General features: G+C 43.0%; 1 protein-coding gene and 1 non-coding gene across 2 annotated transcripts in view; one reads left to right on the forward strand and one right to left on the reverse strand.

The window, feature by feature from the left end:
• Nucleotides 1–23,292, forward strand: part of ZFHX3 (zinc finger homeobox 3) — a 224,422-nt gene that overhangs the window by 187,409 nt on the left and 13,721 nt on the right. Inside the window, exons 6-7 of the mRNA XM_069497887.1 lie at nt 14,640–14,773; nt 14,918–15,118. Coding sequence (XP_069353988.1) covers nt 14,640–14,773; nt 14,918–15,118 — 335 coding nt within the window. The remainder of the gene's footprint in view (nt 1–14,639; nt 14,774–14,917; nt 15,119–23,292) is intronic.
• Nucleotides 4,388–4,493, reverse strand: LOC138374021 (U6 spliceosomal RNA). Its single transcript, XR_011231308.1, has one exon. It is a non-coding gene; the product is annotated as a U6 spliceosomal RNA (small nuclear RNA).

Consider the following 23,292-nt stretch of genomic DNA (forward strand, 5'->3'; position numbering starts at 1 on the left):
TCCATTAAATCTTATTCAGAGTGTTTATGATTCGGTGGGAGTGTGTCTTCATCATGCTAGTGGACATGCTAGGCGATCAGGAGAGGACTAAAAGAAGTAAAATGAGCACCATAAAAAAGTGAATGTCCTTAATATAAAGTTCCACTTTCTCATGCATTCATTCAAGCAACAGGCTTACTTAATCTGTACCTCTAAAAGACAGAAAGAATATGAATGAATAACTCAGAAGTGCCCCTTGCCAGTTATGCAGTAGTAAAAAGAGAAGGGAAAATTCTTCCCTGACTCCTGCAAATGATCCTCTTTTGACCCGAAGCATAATTTTGTCTATAGCATCTGAGTGTGTAATGACAGGCTTTATTAAGGTACTTGGGCCGATTTGATCTTGGAATCGATATAGGTGCCGGCAACCTTTTCTGAGCTTTCTTTTGGATCCTTAGTGTTTTATAAAAAGTATCTCTGTTCCATTTACTCCCTAAATTGAGCTGTTCCTATCTGATTAAATGTGATGGGGAGTGCTTCCTCCTGGCAAATAAATAAATAGTGATTTCACAATTTGCTGTGTTGATTAGTGGCTGTTCATGATGCAGATTAATACTATTTCAAATGGGCCTGGATAATCGGCATTTTCTCAGCTATTGATTATGTAGTTTGGGGGTTTGTGCAGGAATGGATAATCTTTACTAAAAATTTTTAGCTATTTATTTTTATGTCGGAATGGGACTCCTGATTGCCTTTTTAGGTGTCCCTCTTTGGGATTCTTTTATTTAGATGTCAGATCTTTTACCTGGGGTGGCAGCAAGACAAGCAAGATAGTGATCTGAATCATGGCAGGGTCAATTCCCCAAGCAATGGCTGAGCCCCTACCCTGTGCAGGGCACCAGGGTAGAGTTCCACTGATGACAAATTTGATGAGATTATAGGACTTGCCTTCAGGGAGTGTAGGGAACTCTGCTGGGGATTTTAGGAATGCCCATAGTCATAAGAACAATATTACTATAGATGAGTGCTAGCCAATGGAAATTTCTGTACTGATAGAAATGTTCTGCATCTGTCTGTACAATACTGTAGCCACTAGCCACATAATGGCTATTGGGCACTTACAATGTAGCTAGTACCACTGAGGAACTGAACTTTCGATTTTATTTAACTGTAATGAATTTAAATGGAAATAGCCATATGTGTAGCTATGGATACTCAGAAGGAACAGAACTAACTCGGAAAGAATGCATCACAAGTATAATAACTTTCCAGTTATTATAAAGGCTGCATTAAGCTCTAATTCTTTCGTAGGCTCTGTTCTAGAGCTTCACACCTGTCCTCCCCAGCAGTGTGTCTTCAGTGGCTCACAAGCACTGCTCCCCATGGCCCTTGGTTTGGCCCGTGGGGCTGGGAGGTCACTGATGCCAGGGTGAGTTGCAGCTTCATCTGTTTATCCTGATCCACCATCATATTCTGTGTTTGCCATGATGTGGGAAAAAATGCTGGGCAGCACTGCTCTACATACTAGGTCATTTTATTCTCACTCCCACTCTTTGAAATAGATACTATAAATAACTGACCTCTCACCCCACCGTCTTGCAGATAAGGAAACTGAGCCCTGGGGAGCTCAAGCAAGTTGCCAAAAATTATACAAACAGGTTCAGATTTGCATACTGGCTTTGCCACTTAGTCTAACTTAGGGCAGAGCCCAAGCTCTTACCAGTAAGCTTTACCACCTCTCAGAGAATGAACTTTTTCAGTCTCATCATTTAATCTAGTTTTCATGTCTCCCTAAGTTTTACAGTGATGATAGTAACACAGTAGCCACTTGTGTGTTCAAAATGAGTTATCAACCATGACTGTACCCTCGAATGAGCCAGTGTTGTGCTCAGTCTGAAAGCTGGCTGGTGACATGGAATGAATGCTCTAGCTTTGGAGTCAGGAAGCCCACCAGCTAGGAAACGACCTTGGTGGAGGCACTTGGTCTCTTGAAGCCTCAGGTACCTCGTCTGTGATACATGGACAAGTGATACCATTGGCCCCGGCCACCTGAGGTTTCCAAGGTGGTGAGTGATAGCACATGTACAGGCCTTTGGTAAACAGGGCGTCAAATGTAGTCAAGACAAGTGTGAAGCACTCTGGTGGGCTCACAAAGGGTACAAGAAGGTTCTTTGAAGCAAAGCCACTTCCCTAATGCATAGCCATTGTCATGATCCAACTTTGTGGTTTTCTCTTTTGAAAATGTCCCCTCGTTCTCTTTTACCAGAATGGATTTGAATATGTGTCTTTTAGGCTGAAGAGCCCCCACTGTCAGCAACTGAGCAATGATTAATGCAACGATTATCCAATTAATCATTAATTGTAATAAATTAAGTGATATACAATTGACATGATGCTTTATCACCAATAATTAGGGGGAAAAATGAACTCCTGGCAGAGAATCATAGGGAGATGGTTATTTATATCCTGTAGCTACCATGGTTTCCACCCATAGAGCACCAGGCTGAGTCTTGTTAAGGTAATTTGGGGCAGGATGGACGGGGGTATTGGTACTTTTAAAAAATAGTGGGGGGTGGGGGCAGGGACTAAATAGCTCAACTCAAAATGACACCATGATAGTGCTTCAGAAATCCCTAACTGATGTTCATGTTTATATTTTTTGTAAACTTTTGAGTTAGAATTGTAGTTTGAGTGTTTTCCTTTTTCTAGAGGAATGGCCTGAAGGGATTTTACTTTATTAATTTTTTTAAATCCATGGTGCTCACCTAACACAGAGCAATTAGTGCAGTGGAGCGTCCCTGATTTGAATCTATGGAAGATCGCTATTAAAGGAGGTATTAATGGGCTGGCAAGGTCTGGGCGACTGTTCGGGAAAAGTATGTTTATGGAATATGGTGCTGGCAGGCATGATTTCAATCGGATTTGACATGTTTAACATAAATGTATAGTGCACGGCCCTTGCTGCATATGAATAATTCCTATAGACCTACTGCCTTTCTAATTACTGAGGTTGAAAAGAAGCAGGTCAGGCACATCCTGGTGGAAATCTATTACCAGCCCTCCCCCTATTCTCCCTGTTGTTTACAGCTTTGTATAAATAGAGATGCCTTTGTATGGGGAACTTGGTGCCTGAAATGTAATCTGTGACAGAGAATGAAAAGGGGCTGAAAAAAATACTTCTTTTTTTTTTTTTTTTAATTGAGTCTGTAAAGATAAAAGAAAATATGTGCTGAGAGGAAACATTATGTGTTAGAAAAAGCACCGGGCTAGTAGGAATCAGAAGTCCTGGGTTGGAGGCCCCGCCTGCCACTAAGGTGACCAGAATGACTTTAGGTCTCTGGACCTCAGTTAACAAAATCTGTGTAATGGCAGGTTGGCCCAAATGGGTTCTTACAGTCTGGAACTCCGTAAAAATATAATTGGAGGAACAGCTGTAGGATAGCATCATATGGAATATTAACTACTAAAGTCAGAACACTGGTAAGTTTTAAAGAATTCCCTGGTCTAAAGGCTAGTTAATATAGACGGCATGGATCAGAAGCCAGCATAAAAGGTTCAAAGAGGCTTTCTCCAGAAGGTCAGACAGCACCAAACCCACTTTTCTTGGTCGGGTATCAGAGCACCACATGCCCTCCACCTAGTTCTGCGTTATCAGGGACAGTGTGATGAGCATATCAGTGGACGAGTCCTTGGAGACTCACGTGGGTACCTTCGAATGGCCACTCACATCCCGGCCCTGTTGTTGGGTGGAAACCAGGCCACTCACCGCCACCATACCCCTACAAAAATCATCTTGACCTAACTCTGTATCCTTCCAGCACTTGGTTCCATCGCTGCACCTCATCTAAAAGTAAATTTGTCTTTGCAGCAGGGTACCTGGGAAGGAACACTGGGAGCCCAGCTTGCAGGGCCCTGCTGTGGTTTACGTTCCTGCCAGTGAAGCCATTTTTGGTTTTCTGTTTTCACACACAGATGGGAATTGTGTATCTATGTCAACTTTTCCAGAGTCCACTCAGTTCCCCTTCTCCTGCTCCCCAGGCCATTTTGAGTATAACTTGGCCGCTTAAAGTCACTGCAGGCAGAATTCTGTCTCACAATTGAAAACAAACCATGAACTATTTTTATGTTGGGAAGTAAAAATAGATATAGGGTGTGGTGTGTATCTGGACTTGTCTGAATTCCAGTAATTCAAAGGTCTTAGCTTTGAGAGTTTATATTGTAAGTCATAAGAGAGATAGAGACCACATCAGTTGAGCAAAAAAAGATACAGGACATGCAAAAGAAGCAACTCACCTTCTAGGAGAGGTGTCATATGTAATCACATAATTATGGCACAGTGTAACGAGACTTATCAAGGTAGAGATAAAGGGCAGTGAAAATGTATATTAAGGAGCAAATCATTGTTCATCACTATAGAAAATACCTTACAGATTTGCATGTTATTCTTACAGAGTGGCCATGTTAATTTTCCCTGCTTTGTTCCAGTTTTGACTTTTGTGCTGATGGGAAAGCACCTCTGTTATTAGAATCATAATTTTTGAATTTTGAAAAATACCATGGTACCTTTTTCATGGGGATATCAGAGCACTTTTATTAGGCTCTCATATTCTTCCTGGGTCCAATATTATCTTTATTTTTTAGCCTAGAAAACTAAGACCCATAAATTGGGGATTTCTGGGCGCTACAGTTGTGATCAAACCCCAATTTGCCTTTTGGGTCAAAGATATATTCCCTACATCATAAAGCTAAAGAACATGTAACATTGTCACTTTCACTTATTATATGAAGACTGTAGAACTTGAAAATTCTATGCTTCTCTAGTTGTCCAACAGAATTTTCAGCTGTTTATTGTCAGCTGAAATGAAAAAAATTAATTGATTTTTGTAATCCCCAGCATCTAGCAAGTAATGTTGGTGTTTCATTAGCAATCAGTTGGTAAAATAGTATGGCATAAATACTTTCAAATTCAAGTTATTCTACTTTCTAGTAGGATTGTTTCATCCTGAGATACAGAAAAGACAGATTCAGAGTGTCTGGTGCTTGTCCTAAAAACCAGGCGTCTCCCCTCGCCATGTGGTTATGTGGCCCCACAGGGAGCCATATTATTTCCCAGATAGGCCTAAAAATGGAAAGCAACAAACGTTTGAGCTTTTACCACGTGCTTGACTCTGTGGTAGGTTTCATATGCCTGATCTCTCACTAGCCTAAGAGAAACATAGATACTGTTATCCCATTGACACATGAGGAAATCGAAAGCTCCATGTAGTCAGATACAGTGCGTGAGGTCACATAGCCAAGATCGAAACCAGGGTGTGACCAGCACTGCAAACCACTGTGCTTTATTACTCAGCAAGGGGGACTGATGCCTTTGGATAAAGAGAACTTGACCATAGGGAAACAACCTGTGGAAAACATCAGTTCCTGAGGAGTCCCTAAAGGTACGCTAGAACCACCTGGCCAGCCCCTTACCCAGAGCACTCGTCAGGCCTTGGCAGTGCTGAGCGTGAGATGAGTGTGGGAACTCAGTGGAGACTGCAGGAAGCACTGATGTCAGTGTTCTCGGTGCAGGGTTTCCCTCACTCTACTATACAGAATGCCCAGACATGTTTCCAGTCATCTTGGTGCTTTTAAAACTGCAGGGGAAAGTGGAGAATAATTCCCATTTTCCAGGCTTGCAGGGGCCTGAGTGATGTCATCTTTCTCCCCTAAGTACAAATTCTAAAAAGAAACCCTTGATGGATCATGGGGAGTGGATTTATAAGGGTACCAAGAAGTTATGTTCAGCAGTTCTTTGTGTCTGTCACCATGCTGGACACACCCCCAAATTTTAACTATCTCTTTTCACAAGTTCAGTTTCACTTTTAAAATTTAGTAAGTATCTTAGGAACATAGATTTGGAATGGAGGAAAAAACTGGAAGAATACTGTTATATTCCAATCTCTTGGAGTCTATACCGTGTTGGGGCTCAGAGATTCTAACTAACCTAATTAATGTTTGATTCATTGGAGACTGAATGAGCCTCTGTTAATTAACTCTGGCCTGGTCCCAGAATGATTCATATCACTGCTGGTTTTGAGCTATGTCTTGTACCTCTGGATTTTTTCCTCTGTCCATCTCAGGGTCTCTAAGGTTCCTTTCTGCTCTGATATCTGCAAGTCCATGGTCTTCACAGTCCTATAAGAAAGCCAGAGTGAAGCATGATAAATGCAGACCCCAACGTGTCCCTCGACTGTGGCCACCCATCCTCACAAGACAGAGTGGCCGAGCTCAGGAGGCTGTGCCTGGGAAGACAGGATATTTTGGGGGAGCTGACAACAGGCCATAGGCAGGCAGGCTGACTTCATACGTCAAAGTCAGAAATCAGGAGTATTTATTAGGTCCCTAAATCCTGTGATGAGCCAGGCTCGCGGTTGCAGCCCAATGTCTAGAAGTTATTAAATAGACCAACAGCTGGTGTTGGTCTAAATGTTTTGACTGGTGGTTCATGCACAAACCTGATAGAGGGAGCAAGGTATCTTGAAACTAAAGTGCAGCATGGCCTTTTGGGAACCGAGGTCAGTGTAGTTAAGCAGCCTTATGCATATTTCAACGAGGAATTAGTGCAACAGATAGATGTCTCTGATGTAGGGCTTAGCACTTTTTTCTCCCCACAGACCTCGAGCAAGCAGCAGCACCCACCACTCAGCCTCCACCTTGAGGCTTCCAGTGCCAAAGAGGCTGCATACTGCGAAGGCAGAGGCCCCGCAGCGCAGCACCTGAACCCCGTTCCCAGATAGCTAACTTGTGCAAACGGAGGCTACTATGGATCTGTGCATCCTTCCGGGGCCAAAGCAAAGGGGGTCTTAGGCTGGTGCGGCCTGTAGGTGCCTAGTCCAGGGAAGCCAGCATTAAAAAGATATTTTCTCTTTCTGCAAGGTGGAAAGAGTCTACAGAGGTTCTCCAGGACATGTAGAAAGAATGGGATTTCCATCATCAAGGCAGTCTGTCATTATTCTGGATTAAACTGCTGACAATATGTGGAGCTTGTTCCTTCTGAATATCTGGCTTTGAAAAATGTGTCCGCATTTGTTCTGGAGTGAGCAGATTCCCTGAGCGACAGCCATATTTAATCCTTCACCTTCGGCCTAGGGGGAGAAACATGTAGGCTTTGAGACCAGGCCTGGCTTTTGTCCCTGAGTTGAGACAAGAGTATCATGTCATCAGAGTCATTAGAAAGTGGACTGGCAGATCTGCCCATGCTTGCTGGGCCCTCTCATTGAATTCTAGTTGGACATGGCTCCTACCAATTATAGAACGCTTTGGCTCTGACACCTGTTCTCAAAGTGTGGTCCCTGGACCATCAGCACTACCTGGGAATTTACTGGAAATGCAAATTCTCTCACTCAGACCTACAGAATCATAAATCCTGGGGGTTGCGACCTGCCATCTGTGTTTTAATGATCCTTCCCGGGGATTCTGACACACTCTGGAATTTGAGAACCCCAGGGCTGAGATCTCAGTGACAAGCATGAGGTTTTGAGATGTATTTCTTCTTTAACTGGACAGTAGGTCTTGAGCCCCCGTTGGGTGAGAGAGGTACCATGCTTTCCCAAAAGTCAGGGAAGGCGCCTGGAGGAGACACAGGCCCTGAGCCTTGGTAGATGTGGTCCTGGATAGCAGGATTGGGGTGGGTGGGGGGCAGAGTCAAAATGAAGAGTGAGTGAAGAGTTGGTAATCTTTATTATTAATACCACGTAAGAGCTGCTGGATTTTCAAAGTGCTGACCTTATCTAGTTCACATTTGAGTTGGAGGAGAAAAATAATTAGCCTTTCCCTGAGTAACTGTTGTCCTCATCTGCAGTATAACTCAAATTTTCTTTGAAATCCTTTTTAGAAACAGTGTCTGGTAAGTTGACGAGACCTGCATGCTTTGCCATACCTGTGTAGGCACATTCTACTTTTTTGGGTAGGTGGTTGTACTTCCTTAGAATATTTTCTAGAGATGATGGGAGTAACATAGCTTGCTGTTCCTGAGAATAGAACTGTGTTTTGAATAGAAGGTTCTTAACCCCACTAGGCTGGATGTTGAGACAGATTCGATACCTTAGGGCAGGGAAGAGAGAAGCCCCAACTTCTTTTTAGCCATGGCATGAAGACCCCCCCCCCCCGCTGGGTGTACACATGCACGTCTCTGCTTCACACAAGTACCCCCCACTCCTGATTCCTCTTTGAAAAATCTTTAAGTGCTTGGTTGGAAGCAGAAGAGACCATACATGTTTAAAGACCAAGTTGGCAGCAAAGCAGAGACTCTTTGAAGGAACCGTTTTCTCTGTATTAGGGGAGGAAGAAAATTTAGCCAGCTCTCTAGCCACTTACCAAGTGCAGTCGCTCCACAGGAGATGTGAGTAAGAAAGCCCAGCCTGGCCTCTGGGGAAGGAATTGTGAGCACATGCCAAGAGTAGCTCCACTTTCCATGACAGTAAGATCACAAGGTCCAGAAGCACAGAGTACCTTCTGGAAACATTGCATTCCTGCCGTCTAGAGGGCGCGTGAGGTCTGGGAGAAGGGCTATGGAAAAAGCACATTGTACCTTTCATTTAATTATAATTATTAGCTAAATGACCATTTTCAGATCGGTGAAACACCTATATCTAGTGTGCTGAGGTGGTTAATCCCAACTCAAACATTGAGTATGGAGTTCTGTGAATTTTTTCCCCTTAATCAATGGAGATAGATAAAAGATTGCTGTAAATTTCTGGGGCAGGTGGCAAGCTGGTTTACGGAACACAAGGCGATGAGAACCTCTGGCTTACGGAAAGTAGCATGAATTAATAATCATTTAATTGGCTCCTCCATTATGTTGCTGGTTTGGGAGATGGAAGTTTAGATGGAGGGGCTGTCAGTGGTATTTTAGCTAAGAGTCTGATGGTGAAGTGGGGTTGGCGGCTGCCTTTGGACTCTCCACAAGGATCAAATGTCAGGCAGCATCCCAGGCCATCAGTGGGCTCACCTCGGGACCCCCGAAAGGAAGAGGATCAGCACTTTGGTGAATACCACCTCCAAGTGCCACTCCACCATGAAGAAATTGAGAAGAAACTTCCCAGCAATGTGGACAGCTCAACACCTGCCCAAGATCTCTGCAAGGGAGGCCACTGACCAGAGAAAGGCTGGCCTGCAGCACAGAATGTCCAGCGTGCCAACAGTTCCACTGGTGTGTTGAGTGATGGGACAATGAATTTTGCTCAGGAAACCCAGAAACTAATTTTACCAGTACTTTGCTTTTCTTGGAGGACAAGTGGATGTCTTGAAAACAGAGTATCTTAAGGTTCCATTGTTTACTTCATTTCCAGTTTTTCTTCGTGTTTATTTTTCTTGAGGCAGCAACTCCACACTTTACCTGGCTTCAGAGTTGTATAGCCCATGTCACTAGATGAGAAATGAGGCCTGTGTTGGCATTAAGTCCATTGGTATTGCAAGTACAAGTCTTGGGTTTTCTGTAGCCATAATTTCAGTGACTCAGATTTGTAATTTGTTAGTGACGTGTGGGATCGTGTGAGAATTTGTTCTAGGAAGAGTAGTTTCATCAGGTAAAGTTATAAGAGACTGTGAATGTTGAAAGGCTGTGTTTCTACCGTACTTGGCCGCTTTCTTACCTATTCTTTAAAGTCAGTCACTTCCTACGTGAAGTTTTGCTAGCCATGTGTTAATTATCCTATATGCTTAGAACATAACAAACCGTGTCTTGGCTTGGTGTGATGGCTCATGCCTGCAATCCCAGCACTTTGGGAGGCCAAGGCCAGAGAATCACTTGAGCCCAGGAGTTTAAGACCAGCCTGGGCAACCTAGCAAGACTCCATCTCTATAAGAAATTTTAAAAATCAGCCGGTGTGGTGATGCACACCAGTACTACCAGCTACTCCAGAGGCTGAGGCAAGAGGATCGCTTGAGCCCAGGAGTTCCAGCCTGGGTGACAGAGTGTGACCATGTCTCTTAAAAAAAAATTAGATAGATAGACAATTTCTTGTAAATTGCACACAAAACTTGCATGAATTCAGATCAGCTTTCTCCTCTTGCCTGCTCCCTCTAATTAGCATGAGAAGACAGGTAACTTTGTAAATAATTATTTTTAGAGGTTAAATACTTCCCGAACAAATATGATAAAAATCAAAGGATATGTGGAAGTTGAAGTCTCAATACATAAATGATTTTTTCCCCTAAGGAAGCCATGCATTGACAACTATGTTTCCCTTTGAAATGAGTTTTTTTTTTTTTTTTTTTTTTTTTTTTTTTGCCTAGAATGTAGTGGAACCTAAGAGAATAGAGTGGGGGAGAATCAGCAATCAGGTCTGCCTGTGTCAGGAGCTGTGCTTGTCAGTTTCAGTTGGCCAACCCATCACAGTATAAGGGGAAATGGTGGCTCTCAGCCCAGAAAGCCGACTTTGGAATTTTCTGAACTCTGTGACAGGGACATGCCTTCCTCCTGTGCCTCATCAGCAAGTTGGGCTGGGCAACCATAAACTGCTAAAAAGTTGAGCAAGCACTTTTTCACTCCTTGTAAAGTTTGTGTGGCAAGGGATCCCCAGTTCACATCCTGCTAAGTTTCAGTAGGGGTCTGACCCAGAATTCTGTTGTCACAATATCCCATTTACCTAGCTTTTTAGTGTATGTCATCTGCATAGCGCATTCACTCCCATGATTTCCCTGCCACGTTTTTATCCCCTTTGAAATGCCAGGAGCCCAGCATGTTGCCTATGGAAGATTCATTGAGATTTTACACATATTTTCATATGACATAACTGCCAAAAGGAGAAAAACTGCTTTAACCAGCAAAGTAAAAAATACCACTTGATGTTTTGCACAGTAGGGATCCAAATATCAGCTTTTTCATGGACGGTTGAATTTAAATGCTAAACTTTTTGATTATACTATTAAAAATAATAGAAGTACATGACAAATTTGGAAGATGGGCCATGATGCCATCACTGAAATATAGCAATCCTTTTCTTCTGGTCTTTTTCCTAATTCCTGTTTTTTACATTGCTATAACATGGTATAGTGCACATTTTATCCTATTTCTTTTCTGATTGGCATTCCCAATAATGTTTCCATATTGCTTCATAGCTATCATTTTTAATGTCTTCTAATACTCAACAGAATGGCTGTACCATTGTTTACTGATACCATGCCCTATCATAAGATAGCTAGATGGTTTCCAATTCATTTTGTCATTATTGTAAAAACCACTACAGGCACTAACTCTTCAAGTTGTTTGGTTTTTCTGTTGCCAGAGTAAACCAAAGGTTCCAGGCACCAATTGTCTGAACAATGTCTTGTCTCAGGAGCACATCTATTTCCATTTCACTGATGTGGCATCATAGCAGGATTAGAGCGACCAGTAATTGAATTTTTTTTAATGGTTTTCTATCTTGTGACATCTCTCCTAGAGTTTAAGTTCAAGTTTAAAAAAGCCTTCAAAGCAGAAAACCACAGTACTGTCTCTCTTGGTATTCATACACCCTCATTTGCTTATGCTTACAATGTATGCTAGTGACAAAACTGCAGTAGAAATTGATTTGGAGTCTCTGGCCCTGTTGAAGTTGTATAGAGAGAAGCTCAAGAGAACCTCTGATAGTCCGTGTTAAAGCTTCCTCGAGCATGTTGATGGAGAACTTGCACAAGTCTTTGCCCTTGTGCAGACATTGTATGAAGACTTTGGGATAATGTCTTGATAGGGTTTGACATTTTAATGTCCAAGGTCAAACAAAGGAAGGACCTGTGTCAGCTGTAGTTAACCTAACTCTTGGGAGCAGTCCCCACATCACCCAGGGAAACACAATGAGATTGTAACTGGGTGTTTATAGAATCTGCTATAAGGATGGTATTGCTTTACCTTTAGAGAGCAAGCTAGTGAGCTGCAGGTGGCTAATGTCCATTTCTAGACAGATTGATCTAATAAAGATGCAGGTTGTCCTGGATAGAAGGAGATGAATCTGAAGTTTGTGCACCAGTGGATGCAGTATTTCATGTTACAGTAGGACTGTTGTGTTATTGGGAAGAAAGAAGAATGAGTGAGCAAGTGCTGATTTTATTTTTTAAAACACTTTATAATGGCTCCTTAGCTCAAGCTCACAAAAGGAGCTTTAGAATTCCAGAGCAGTTTGAGTTTAAAAAAAAAAAAAGGATAATAAAAGTTCCCCTCTCCATGCAGGGGGAAAGAATAGTGGCTTCTGAAACCAGAATTCTCACCTCTGCAACCTTGCCACAATTCATCATGTGTTCAGCATTCAAGGAAGAGGATGGGCTCTTTGGTCCCATGAGGAAACTAATGCTGCACTGGGTTACTGTGTTTGCTTTTCAGTTCTGAGAGAGTGAGATGAGTTGGGTGGTCTCGGCCTCGGTGCCCATTCATCCACACTGCTGAGCAGCTGCACAATGGACTCATTCCATAGTGGGGTGGTAGGCAGATTGAGGGCATTTACAAGGCACTGTCATAGTCCTTTAAAAGCAGGTGTCGTTTTAGGTCAGACACAGTAAGAGAAAGATGGGGATGGGTGTTTGGAATAGCATCTGTATCTTGGTTTGCCTCTCCTGGAAGGAGGAAGCAGAGAGTGGCTCTTTGCTAACTATTAATATAAACCCTGAGCCTAACCTAATGCCCACCAGCTGGGGGTGAAAATGAAGAAGGTGAAGAGATGGCTCTGATGACAATACTTCATCTAGAGTATTATTTGATGCCTCCATCCACCCCATCTTCAGAATGCATTTGAAGCGTTAATATATAGACGATAACCACTAGGCAAAAATCAAAATGATGTAGAATAAGGAACCTTCTGGGGGCAGAGGGAGCTTAAGTCCCTGAAACGTTAATTATAGACTCCAACTGTGGGAGTGTTCAGGCAGCGGCCCATCACCCTGCAGGGTCTGAAACCTGCAACGCGCAGTTCTGTAGGATCAGGTCTGAGGGGGGCCAGGAGATGGGAAGTGGGCCATGGGGGAACTGGTTTAGAATGTTACAGCACCTAGTTAATCGGCAGCCAGTCCATCACATTAAATATCCAGCCGTCATGTATTACCTTTCAAGTGAAAATGAATAACTCCCATTAAGAGCAAAATGGGTTTGAAGTCGATTCGAGACAGATTAAAGTACTGTTATGAATGTGTGTGTTGGGAGGAGGAGGGGCCTGTGTGTAATATGCTTGTCCTTGTACATTTTAAATAATAGATGTCCTACAAACTTATGTAGACCAGGTTACCAAGATATTGGGGTGAAAGGTCACAAGATGTGCATTCTGGGAAGAGCATCAACTTCCTGGAATATTTCCTGCATTTGGCAATTTTTTTTTTCAAAATTATATTGTGGCCTTATGATTTTGATGAATAAAATTGATTTTCTAAAATTGTTTATTAAAGTACACATCGATAATGACAGCATCTTGGTGTCCATGTCAGAACAAATTTCAAAGCCAAGCATAAAGTAGAAATACATGCTAGATACCTAGACAGGGTGAGATGGAAAGCAGTTTTATCAAGGAGTAAAAATGAGGTTTCTAAACTAGTAACCGAAATGTTGAGTCACATTATTTTTTTGATGAGGGCAGTGGGTATATATTTTCTTACTACCATTTTCGTGATTTTTTAAAATTGCCTTAAGCAAAATTCCAAAAAATGGAGTCCCACATCCAAAACAAGTGAAAGAGCCGACTCTTGGATACTGACCAGGTGTTAGAACAACCAAATTCAACCAGGTTGGGATTTGTGTTTATATTAGAGGAGCCCTGCTTATCCTGGTTAAGCCCTTAGCCTGGCTGTTTTCTTATCAAAATCTTCCAGGTCCCTTCCCTTACTTCAGAGAACTCCTTCCACCAACACTTCTGTACCCACTGTTTGCTACTCAAGCCACATGTGCCTCTCCTCTTTAATTAGCGTTTTGGGTTTTTTTGGTGATGTGGGCAAGAGGAGTGTGGAGGCATGGTTTGGGCAAGCAGATAGGAAACTTTCCCTCTTACCACCCACGCTGAATAAACTTTTATGTCTGAAGCATTGGCTAGATTATAAGTTGGATTCACACTCTGCCTAGTTCCAGTCAATTATTTCTTCCCCAAAAGCAAACTGCTGAACCCAAACTTGAATTTCCCCCCCCCCCATATAGTGGTATGCAGATATCCATGTGAACCTTTCATGGATCACATTTATTGTGTTGCCTGTGATATGCCATGTTGTGATTCCAAGAGCTGGGATGACAAAGTTGGGAGCACATAGTTTCTTACATCTGTGAAGCAGAGTGTGTCTGGTACTCAGTTTGGCAAAGCAGCTGGTGAGACTCCTCGCCCACCGTCAGCCCTCCTGCCCCCGACGAGCCAGCAGCTTGTTTCTAGATTGGGGGAAGTTAAAACAGACTGAATTTAGCTTAATCCATCTCCAGAACCTTTTATTCCATTTCTTTGCCTTCTTTTCCTAATGTTCAGTTGTTAAAGTAGTGACAGAAATTCATGGGGGAAAAAGAAACACTTGCTTCTTTTCCAACATGCTTGATAAGTCAGTCCGGATGTTCATCCTTCTTGAAATTTGGTGTTTTAAGAAAATCCTGTGCTATAAATGAATGTTGAGTTTCACCCAACACAAACCCTCTGAGAGCTGGCCTGGTCTGGTTTCTGTATTGCATCTTCTACTTTTTCTTCTAGCTTCGTCCAGCCAAGCAGAGAAGGAGCTAACAGATTCTCCTGCAACCTCCAAACGCATCTCCTTCCCAAGTAGCTCAGAGTCTCCCCTCTCTTCGAAGCGACCAAAAACATCTGAGGAGATCAAGCCGGAACAGGTGAGACTGCAAGGGGCTTTGCTGGTGGGGGGAGTGTTCTAGACATTGGTGGGGAATGAACTTCTGAGTGGGCGGACTTGGGGCAGACAGAGTTGCTGGTAGGAACTGAAGATTCAGCCAGAGCGGTGGGTGTGTTCCCCACAGATGTACCAGTGTCCCTACTGCAAGTACAGCAACGCTGACGTCAACCGGCTTCGGGTGCATGCCATGACACAGCACTCGGTGCAGCCCATGCTTCGCTGCCCCCTGTGCCAGGACATGCTCAACAACAAGATCCACCTCCAGCTACACCTCACCCACCTCCACAGCGTGGCACCTGACTGCGTGGAGAAGCTCATTATGACGGTAAGGCAGTCAGCAGCAGGACCCTGTGGTTTTTCTTTTTCCAGGGGTCAAAGGTGACATGATAACGTGGGCAAGATGCTGTGTCGTTGGACAAGAAAGCCAGTGTAGTGTTGGAAATGTCAGAAAGTCGTCCTCGTTCTGTGACCTTTGTTCTACCATACCTGCCTCAGATTTGCCATGACCATGGATGAAGTGCTATATACATGTTTCTCAACTTTCCTTCTCATCCTTTGTCCTTTCAGGAGACAGAGGCATGGATTAGCTAACCATTTATATGAAGAAATCATTATTCAGATTCTTCAAACCTTTATTGAGCAAGCCCATGGTCTAGGTTGCTCTTACCTTCATTTACGTCTCATTTCATCCTCATAGCAATCCCTGTTTTTTGTTGTTTTTCTTGTTTTTGTTTTTAAAACCCTTTTTTAAAAAAAGGTTTGACACAGTCCCACTGACAGATAAGGAAACTGAGGCTCAACAGCATTAACTGACTCGATGCCATTTTTAAGTGGCAGAGTTGAGATTTGAACCCACATTTTCCAACTCTAGGTGTAGCCCTGTAATGTTGGAGTTTCTGAAGTGGATACTTTTATTCTCAAAGGAGGAAAATGGTTAGTCTGAGATAATATGTTGATTCATGAATGTGCGTTTTGCATTTGAACATGATGTTGCTACAACTCCAAGTTTTGAAAGCATGACTCTAAGTGGCCACTATAAATATGGCCGAAAAGGTTAGTATAAATATTTAAATCTAATTGTAATGTGAAAACTTTTGAAAGTACTGCAGGTGGTAGTAATGTCCTACTTTCAGCTATGCTGGGGCTGATATGAAAGCCCTTTCCTGATCACTAGAGGAAAAGCCACCAAAGAGAATTATTATCATCTCTAACTTAGCATTATTTCAACAGTGGAGTAATAAGTTAATTTGATTACCTTTTCATGTGAAGATTCCCAGAGAGATAGTCTGTTCCAAATTCTGTGTTATAATGTGCAGGTCACAGACATACCACCTCTAGGCATTTCCTGTTCCATCTGGTTATGCAAAATTAATGAGTAATGTTGTAAGTGATGTTTAGTCATGAGGAACATATAATTGATGATGCATCAAGAGAACTTTAGCAGCCAATGGGCGACTCAGAGGTGACTTAGCACAGGTTGCCTTTTAGAGATCTTTCAAGTACAAATTCACTTTCCATGGGTTTTTTCAAATAAGCTGGTGGACACTGTGGAAAGATTGTTTGTAGGTGGAAACCTCCTTCTGTGGACAGGTGGGTTTCTGTGTTGCAGGTTTCCGCAGCATTCTCATCAGCCTTGGAGATAACAAGGGGGTTTTCTGGGGCCTCATCTTTCTTCCCAGCTGATGCCCTGGAGCCATGGGAGCCTGTCGGAACAGAAAGAGGTGTGGGGGAGGGAAGCATTTTCAATACTTAATTACATTTCTTTTGCTCAGGTGATGATTTTTTCTGTTTAATATAAATCTAGTCTAGGAACTGGGGGCCTATAATAATCCACATGACTGCTTTAGACAATAGAAATTTTATTTCTATATCTCTAGGGACTAGAGTGTAAATTATATTTCATATATTCATTGTTTGTCATATGTTTATAACAGCAATGGTAAGGTCCATTTCTGGTGGTCATTCTTCAAGGGCAAGGTAATACTGCTGTGTTTGCTGAGGGTACCAATCCCTAAATTATTTCTGGAAGTTACCCACTACACAGCACCGTTGTAAGCACTGATTCTCAACCGTGATGGAGACTCTGGTGAAAGCTGTACTATAGCCATGCTGGCTTATTCTGTGCACAGTGAAGTTTGATAACCACTGTCAGAGACCCTCCAAGTATTCCGCAAATACAAAATTATGTATACAAAATATAAAATATTCCTTATACCAGAGAGCATAAGGAGTATTTTATCTGTGGAACTGGTTAATAACTCTGTTCTAGAACCCCGGATAACATAATTGTGTAGGAGAAGCTGCTCCCTAAAGGAGCTGTGCTTGGTACCTTGTATAGAAACTCCTGTGGGCCTCATCTTTCCACAGCAGACAATGGAGATGTTTTCTAGACATTTCTGAGAAGTGTGCAAAGTGTGGGAAATGTGTAGGAAGCCGATTTGGTAGCAACAAGAGACAGTTAATGGATTCAGAAGTGAAATTGAGAGTTGTGGGAAATATATGTAGGTGTTTACTCTTTATTTAAAGGTGTATATGTAAGGATGATTTTGTACTGTCTCTTTCCATGGGAAGATGGAGTTACGGCATGGCTGTCAGTATTGAGTTGGTTTTTCTATCATGAGGATGGCTTGCATGGAGCCAAATGATGCAATTCTACCTTAATCCTTTAGTTCAGCAAGAAAAAATGAGCAACCAGGCTTAGAGGGAATTTATGGCCATACCACAGGGTGAGCCTTGAATCCCGTTTGAGGACTGGAATACTGATCTTGGTCTCTGCCCCGATGAATCAAAACAGATGCCAGTGTCCTTCCTCTGAAAGTTTGGCGTTAATAATGGAATTTATAATTGTTTTACAACTAAGTGATTGTAATGAACCTGTGGTGAAAGTCATGCCCCTGGAGGGTATTTTACTGTAAATATTATAAAATTGGCCCCTGAGAAAGTATTAGTTAGGCTTTCTGATGATGTATCTGTTTGTTCATGGCCAACCAGGGCAGGAAACTGAAAATGGCACGATGAGAAATGCTTCTCAGATCAGAGCTCCATTTTCTAAAACCGTATCACTAAGGAATGGCCAGTTCTATGGTCATTCATCCTGCAACAGGAGAAAGTTATGTCTGCTTTGTCCCTGAGTGGCCAGGATGAATGGCAGCAAGAGGCGTGAATCATCTTCTTTGCCCAGTGGGTTGACTGAGTTAGCTTCCCTTGGCTGTGGAATAGGAAAAGCTGGCAAAATCACCCTAATAGATGATTCCTGGCAGACATGGGGTATGTCCAGAGTATCTACAGCTGTAAATTCTGGTAAATATTTTTTGAAGTCTGGGTCCAAAGTCTGAGGATCAAGCTTGAATTTGGTTTCAGTCCCACTATAAAAGTAAATTCCACCCTGATAAATAGAAATAGATTACTTTCTACACAATGTCTTTCTGTTCAGTTGTAAATGGAGAGTGTTTTGAGGAGGCTTCATTTAATAATACCTTATCAGACAGCTTTCAGGAACCTGCAGTGTCTAATATGTCTGTTGCTATAGTAACAGCTGCTTGCTTATGCTCTGCATCTCATATCTATGTCTTCCATGGGCCCCCTTCTTTTTACTGATGAGGGGGCTTGAGAAATATTCTCCACCAGGAATAATTGTAGTGCTGGCCCTCCCTATGGAAACTGCACCCACAGCACTTCATTCTGCTGGGCCTATTGGAAACAGAGCTCCATAGGGTGTCTTTGCACATGTCATGTGAAAGAAGGAAATCTATAAAACCTAAGGGATATGAGACAAGTGCTCCTCCATACCTGGTTGGGCAACCTGCCCCCGATGTCAGTTTCACCTAACACAGTCTCACCTATTTACAGAGAAGCTGGAGATTTCAGATGGGTGGAAGGATGTAGGAGCACTTGCTCTGTGCCTTATTTTCCTAATCTCTCCAGGAAGGAGAGTTGAGGGCATGTGGCCCATGTTTCTGGCCCCTGCATGAGAATAGGAGAGACCACCTACCATGCATTTCAATACTCTTAAATTATTCTAATTGATCACTATCTTTCTAAGTGACAGGACACACCACTGGGATCCTGCAGCACTAATACAGGGAGATTTTCTTTGTTCCTTAATCACTTAACAAAATATGACCTCAAAGTGAGATGGGGATTGGCTCCAGAGCAGCCTGGGAACACCTTTTTCTCTAGCCCTTTGTGTTTTCTCCCTTTGGTAGTTCCTAATTATTCTGTAGGTTTTGTACATGCACAGATTTTCCTTCCATGCTTCTGGCCCTGGACTGCCTGCAGTTCTCTCTCTTTCTGTCTTTTGGGAGCAGTAGTCTGTGATTTTTCAGTCAGTGACTGTGACTCTTCTGTACTCCATGTATGCCCATGTGTCCGTGAGTCTCTGGGACAGGCTGGTCATCTGGTCCCCCCAACACTGGGGCTCTCAGGTGGCCATTGGCCTCAGGGCTGTAGCACCCACCCGAGTATCAGCTCTCTTACTTTGTCTCCATCTCAGAGGAAGGTAATGAAAATAATCGGGCTTCATTAATTCCAAGCCCTGTGAGATGATAGCCATTTGGAGCCTGTTTGCCAATTAGATGGCCTAAATTAGAAGTGACCTTGGTATACTGCCACTGCTTGCCTCTCTAATGAAGCTTTTCTCTCCAATTCATTCTCTTTCTCAGCTCTCTTCTCTCTCTCTGCATGCGTGTGTGTGTATAACTGTTCATGTGTTTTCTTTTCTTTCATCCACCTTCTTTTTCTTTCTCATTCTCAGTTCTTAAAATCTCATTCTGGGCTACATTTGTTTCTGGCCCACATAAATGTTAACATGGCCGTGCAGTTTTTTCTTATGTGTTTTATGTATTAAAAAATGGAATAAACCATCACGCAGAAGATGTTTTAGAAAGGAAATGAGACAAAGAGGGAAACTAGGCCTTCTAAGACCCCATGGTTCAGTGCTCTGCCTGGCACATTTAGAGGGCAGTAAAGGAAAAAAGGCAAAACAAAACTCTCAAGCTCCGCTGCCAAGAAGTAGCCTGGTTTGTTGGTTGCAGACATGCAGAAACTTAGTGGGCCCCAGTGGCTGTCTAGGTATAGGGGAGGAGGTGAGCAATGGACTCTCACTGGAGCAGACTGCTCAGCCCTAAAGCAGTTGGGTTTTAACCTCATGCTTGAATGTTTTGGTCAGAACCAGTACCTCATTCACAAGCATGTGGAGCCCGGCTAGGTCTTTGTCTGGGAGGTCTTTGCCTGCGGCCTCCTTTCCTTTTCTCTGTCTGAGGTTCTTCATTCTACTGACTTTCACTGCAATGTGAAGGATTCGAGGCTTCCGTGGGAGTGTAGGTCTTGGCAAACTGACACTTTCACTTGGAAAAGCAGGCTTTTCAGAAAGAAGCCCTACTTACAGGAGCAGTGCCAAGACTGTAGGGATAAGAGTCTCAGGGAAAACAGGTTCAACACTTTTTCCAAGAAAATATCTCTGATTTCTAGCACATGGAATGTGTTGGTTGCATTGATCTAACCCAGGCCAGCCTGTATGAAGCTAGCCTTGAGAGGTGAATTTGCATGAACAGTCCCTTAAGAACTTGGTAAAGTGTAACCTTGGCTGCACAGAGTGTTGCATTTGGCCGTTTCACATCTGTGACCTGCAGGGGTGGGTGGTGGGATGGTGTTCCTTATAATTCCAGCTTCTACCAAGAAAGGATAAATATCAGCCCCTCCCAAATGTTACAGTGGGGACCAGTCCCACATCTCATACTCCAGGCTCTAAAAGGGTATGTCTTGGGGCTTTATGGTCCACTCGCCTTGTGGAATATTGAAAGGCATTAATGATAATCCAAAGTGATAACTAAGCCAGGAGGAGGTTGGAACTAGGCATTTATGAAGCTGTGTCACTTCTTTGAGTAGATCAAGGCAGTTCAGTTGAGTCTATGAATTTCCTTCCGGGGAGCCTGTGATTTCATGAAATTATCTGCAATGTACTATCTGTGAAAGTATTTTTCTTGGAGTCTGCAACTTTCTCCAGATTTTCTAAGGCATTTATGACCGGTTAATTATTCTGGATTGTGAGCTGCTTGGGGACAGGAACCTTGTCTTGCTGTCTGCATTTCACAGGCATGCAGCATGGGGACCCTGTACAATGTTTGTTAGTCACTGGTGGTCAGATGAATAGATGAACAAAGGTCACTCAAGGCCATTCCTTCTCAACAACTGAGTTGTTTTGGAATCGCTTAAGCCCGAAAATGTTTAGCATCAGTGCGGAACTCTTCTGTTTCTTTTGTTACATACCAGAACTGTGCTTATATTGGAAGAGTTTCAGCATCGGAGTAGAACTCCACTTTTCTCTTATTATATGTGAGACCTATTTACATGTTAGGAGGATGTGAGAGCCACTGTTCGTTTCCAAACTCTCAGTTCCCTAGCTCAGCTGATAGTTTCTTCCTGCGTTTCCATCAACTGTGCATACTCTGGGAGGAAGTAGTTCACTTGGCTCAACAAGGTGCAAGGAAAATGTGGTATCTAGATCACCATGGAAGTGCCCTTTCCATGGCCCAGGTCAATCTTGAGAGACCCAAATGTCAAGGAAGTAATGGTTCTAATCAATTGACTTTTCTTAACCAGAAAAACCTTGTTTTACTTTTTGAATTGGCTTTTAATTCTTAGGTCCATTAGTGAGTAGTGTGTGGGGGACATCATTTATTATATTAAATGTTTACCAGTATACGGATTAGTAGAAGAATCAATCGACATGGGCGGTACACTCAGTGTAGAAGGCGTAGGTGTTTGGGCTGCTTGCGTATTGTCAGCTGATCAGATATCAGAACTTTTTTGGTTTGGATTTTGAGTCCATGGCTGGGGGTATGGATGGCATAGGAAGGTGGGCAGGCGGAAAGAGGAAGAGGAGGGAGAGAGAGCAAGCGCGTGTTTTGGCTGTGTAGGGAAGTTGGTGATGGGACGAGTTATTTGAGGGCCTGTGAAGTTCGGACACACTTGGGACAGCCCTGTCAACCAGGTTTTGTTCTCTCATAACTGTGTGTGGATAATCCTAGCAAAAGGGAAGGCCTTCACAGAACTGTGCTCAGTGCAGTTACCGACATCCTCAGTTTCAACTGTCCATCAGAGACTGTGGTGGAGGCAGTCTGAATCCCATGCAGTTTGGTAGTCAGATATGATGGGAAAATAAATGGGATGCCAAGGCAAGTGTTGAAGGAAATCTGCCATATATCTCCCCAGTGGGCAGAAGGACTCCTCGGTGAGCTCTTTTGGCAGCATTATGTTTATGGCTCTTTAAAGCATGCGAGCTTTGAGTGAAACGCTTTGGAAGCTGGTAGGAGAGGGAGGAATGAGCATAGGCAAGCGAACATGAGCATCTGAGAGCTGATGTGGGGCCCTCCAGTAGCTGTGCAGCAAGGCAGCTTCCAGCCTCAACCTCTGTTCAGACATGTGCATATACACCCCACCAGAATTTACAGATCTTTAGGATTCTCTTTAGGGATCTTCCTCTTTGCCTCCTGGGGATTTCTTGCCCGTTAAAATTTCATATACCAAACCATTTTTTTTCCCCCCCAGGGAGAGGCTGGGAATACTATAGGTGAGAAGATGCAGGTAGATAAAAGTAGTTACTTAAACACATATGGGGCAAGACTTACAGGTTTGGAGACCTGGATTAAGATGCAGAGGAGCATGTGAGGTTGATGATTATATTTCGGGGAGAGTTAATTGATGGAAGGTGAAGGCAGACAAAGAACCGCTGCTTACTGCCTTCTTGAATCCCAATCAGGAATTATGATTAAAGTCGCAGCGAGACAACAGAGGGCTGATGAATTGGTGTCTTTTTTTTTTTTTTCTTTTTTGCCGTCATTCACACTTGATTGACTTCAACCTTTCAAGTGCAAAAGTCTCTCTTTTCCATTATTATTCATAGCCATCTGAGTTTTTCTAATTAAAGTGTATGAAAACAATTACTGATCCGTCGTACTGAGTCTGTTAGAGGGGATGTCTGCCTTACTGTAATGCGTATAAAAAGCCCACAGTTTTCTATAATGATGTGCAGCTGAGGTGTTAGATAATTTTATTCTTTTTTACTCTGTAGGGCTTTTTTTTATTTCTCATGATTCATTTTTCATAATTCCTAAAGATCCCAGGAAAGGACTGATCCTGCAGCTACAACCGAGAAAGGAGGTGGGGGGGAGTCTTTTTTCCTTTCCCTTTCTCCCTCTCTTACCCCCAACCTCGTGCTCCCCCCTCGGTTGAGGACTATAAATTAATCGGTGACCTTTCACTTCTTGGATTCCCGCTGGACTCCCCAACCACACTGGTCAGAAATGCTTTCTATTAAAGAGAAAATAGATGGAATGAGTTTGGCAGTCTGCAGTCCCTTCCTAACGACTCATCAACAGCTAGCCTTAACCAGCTGCCGGTGTGGTGTGTGTGAGGGTGCAGATGTCTGTGGGAGCAAGAATGCCGTGTCACACGTTCACCTGCTATGCACCTGCTCTTCGTAAACACGGGGTTTCTCAG

The sequence above is a fragment of the Eulemur rufifrons genome, chromosome 23 (genome assembly GCF_041146395.1).
Source record: "Eulemur rufifrons isolate Redbay chromosome 23, OSU_ERuf_1, whole genome shotgun sequence".
NCBI classification, from domain to species: domain Eukaryota; kingdom Metazoa; phylum Chordata; class Mammalia; order Primates; family Lemuridae; genus Eulemur; species Eulemur rufifrons.